Genomic DNA, 2,201 nt, shown 5'->3' with positions numbered 1-2,201 from the left:
TGGCGTGAGGGGACAGACACCGCTGGGCAGCGGGTGCTCACCGGCAGCCCGGGCTATCCTCCTCACCCCTCAGAGACAGACGCTTGCAGCCTTCCTGCTTCATCCTGAGGGATGCAGGTGGTTTCTTCTCATCCTGGGGCACCCACTCTGGTTTTTCAGGGTGCCCCCCCCCCAGAACACAGGCTATTCTTGGCCAGAAAGCCCCAGTGCATCTTTTTGTAGGGAGTCTCTCCCCGGGAGGGGCTGATCCTGTTCCCAAGCTCGAGCGCCCAGATTTACAGCAGCACTTGGCAGGGGGCATTCCCAGATGTGGGTATCAGTGGCCAGGGGTGATCTGTAGTGTCATTTCTGGTTAAGGCTTGTATTGGTTGTGTTTTGTTCTGAAAGTTGGAAAATCCTGTAAATTAACAACTAGCATTTAATTTGTTCTTTTTTTATTTTTTTTTAAACAGGGATTTCAGCTCCAGTGGTCTACTTTGTGGATTATGTCACCAACTCCATATATCTTGAAGATATTGTAGACTCAATTACCGTTCAAGATCATATTTATTCTGTACAACGGAGTGAAAATGACACCAGTAGCCTCCTTATCTTAGCAGAGAAGATGGGTGAGCTGTTAGCAAGAATGCACGATGAAGATATTATACACGGGGATCTTACAACTTCCAACTTACTTCTGCGACCACCCACAGAGAAGCTGGACTTGGTGCTGATAGACTTTGGACTCAGTTTCATTTCAGGTCTTCCGGAGGATAAAGGAGTTGATTTGTATGTTCTGGAAAAAGCCTTCCTCAGTACTCATCCAGATACTGAAACTATGTTTGAAGCTCTGCTAAAGAGCTATGCCGCTACATCTAAAAAATCCGGTCCTGTGATCAAAAGGCTGGATGAAGTACGACTGAGGGGAAGGAAGAGATCCATGGTTGGGTAGAAGAGAGCGGGCTTAGGCACGGGGAGATATTGCTACTTAGGTTCTGCAAATATGGTTATTTATATTTCCAGTTGCTTTTATTTCACAGATCACTATTTTGATAACTGTATCTTCAAATAAATAAATTTGAGTGAGTTGTGTCATGAAGTAACCAAAGTAATTGTGAGAAGGGAGCGCAGACAAGAGAGAAACAACTAAAGGTCACTTCTTTCCTAAATGTTAAGTATTTCTTCTAAAAAGTAGTTTGCCATGTCATTCCGCTTAGCCTCTTCTCCGTGTGGTTAGAATCACACTGAGTAATCTTCCTCAGCCTGTGGACCATGGATCTGTGGGAGGTGAGATGGACCTAGGCATACCAGAGCATCTGCAAAAGGTAATTAAGAAAAACAAATGTGTTATTTTTCTCAGAAGACTTTTCAACAGAGTGTTTAAATCCACTATAAGTGGCTCTACACATCCTGAAAATACTTAGGAGCACTGAATTCCGGGGCACAGGTGATGCTGAAATAGAGCACAGAACATAAGACAGGTTCATTTTCTTCCGGTGGTAATTTTGGCTTTTTAGACTTTCAGTTGATAGTATTTCCTTAAGCAAATATAAAAATTGTTAATCAAGAACAGAGCAACCTGGGCTAGTGGAAGGTGTCCCTGCCCATGGCGAGGGGGTTGGAACTTGATGATCTTTAAGGTCCCTTCCAACCCAAAGCATTCTATGATTCTATGATTCTATAAAACTTCCACTTTATGCAAGAAGTCTGCTGCAAATTTCAGTGTTTTTGAGCTTTGTAAGAAAGACTGCTCATACTGCCATTGCCTGCCTGGGTGGGTGATTGGCAGAGGTAGGCAGCAATACTGTTTTTTGATAACGTTTGCTCTGTATTATTTAATTTTCTGGGTGACTGTGACTAGTGGTGTCAATGTAAGATACCCCAGAGGAAAAGTTTACAAGCCCTACAGTAGACAGGTTAGAAGATAATCAGTGCTCTGCTTTTGGGATGCAAGTTGTGTGCTGGGCAAGTGTGTGAGCTTTATCATTTACTTCCAGTAAGGATTTAAACTGTGAGCTCCTGAGTGAGTTGCTGCGTTGGGCACCCTCTGCTCATCAGGGAAAATCCTCTGTTCCATTATGCTGTCACTGGTGCTCTGTCTGAAAATTCTGCAGAAGAGGGAGCCAGCCCTGCAGGAACCCCCTTCCATCCGGAGGGGACAAAGCAGCTGTGAACAGAGCGAGGCCCAGCCTGGGGCAGCTTTCGGGGACGGGGGGGAAGTT

At 44.9% G+C, this 2,201-nt stretch overlaps 1 protein-coding gene across 1 annotated transcript; it reads left to right on the top strand.

The window, feature by feature from the left end:
• Positions 1-452: 452 nt before the first annotated feature.
• Positions 453-931, top strand: TP53RK (TP53 regulating kinase; the record flags this gene model as incomplete). The annotated part of the gene is made up of 1 exon (XM_010081541.1): positions 453-931. A coding segment is annotated over one exon (479 nt), but the record flags the coding sequence as incomplete, so codon positions are not given.
• Positions 932-2,201: the final 1,270 nt, after the last annotated feature.

The sequence above is a fragment of the Pterocles gutturalis genome, unplaced genomic scaffold, assembly GCF_000699245.1.
Source record: "Pterocles gutturalis isolate BGI_N339 unplaced genomic scaffold, ASM69924v1 scaffold33299, whole genome shotgun sequence".
Taxonomy (NCBI): Eukaryota; Metazoa; Chordata; class Aves; order Pterocliformes; family Pteroclidae; genus Pterocles; species Pterocles gutturalis.
The sequence above is the reverse complement of the archived record's forward strand: the minus strand, read 5'-3'. Positions and strand labels throughout refer to the sequence as shown.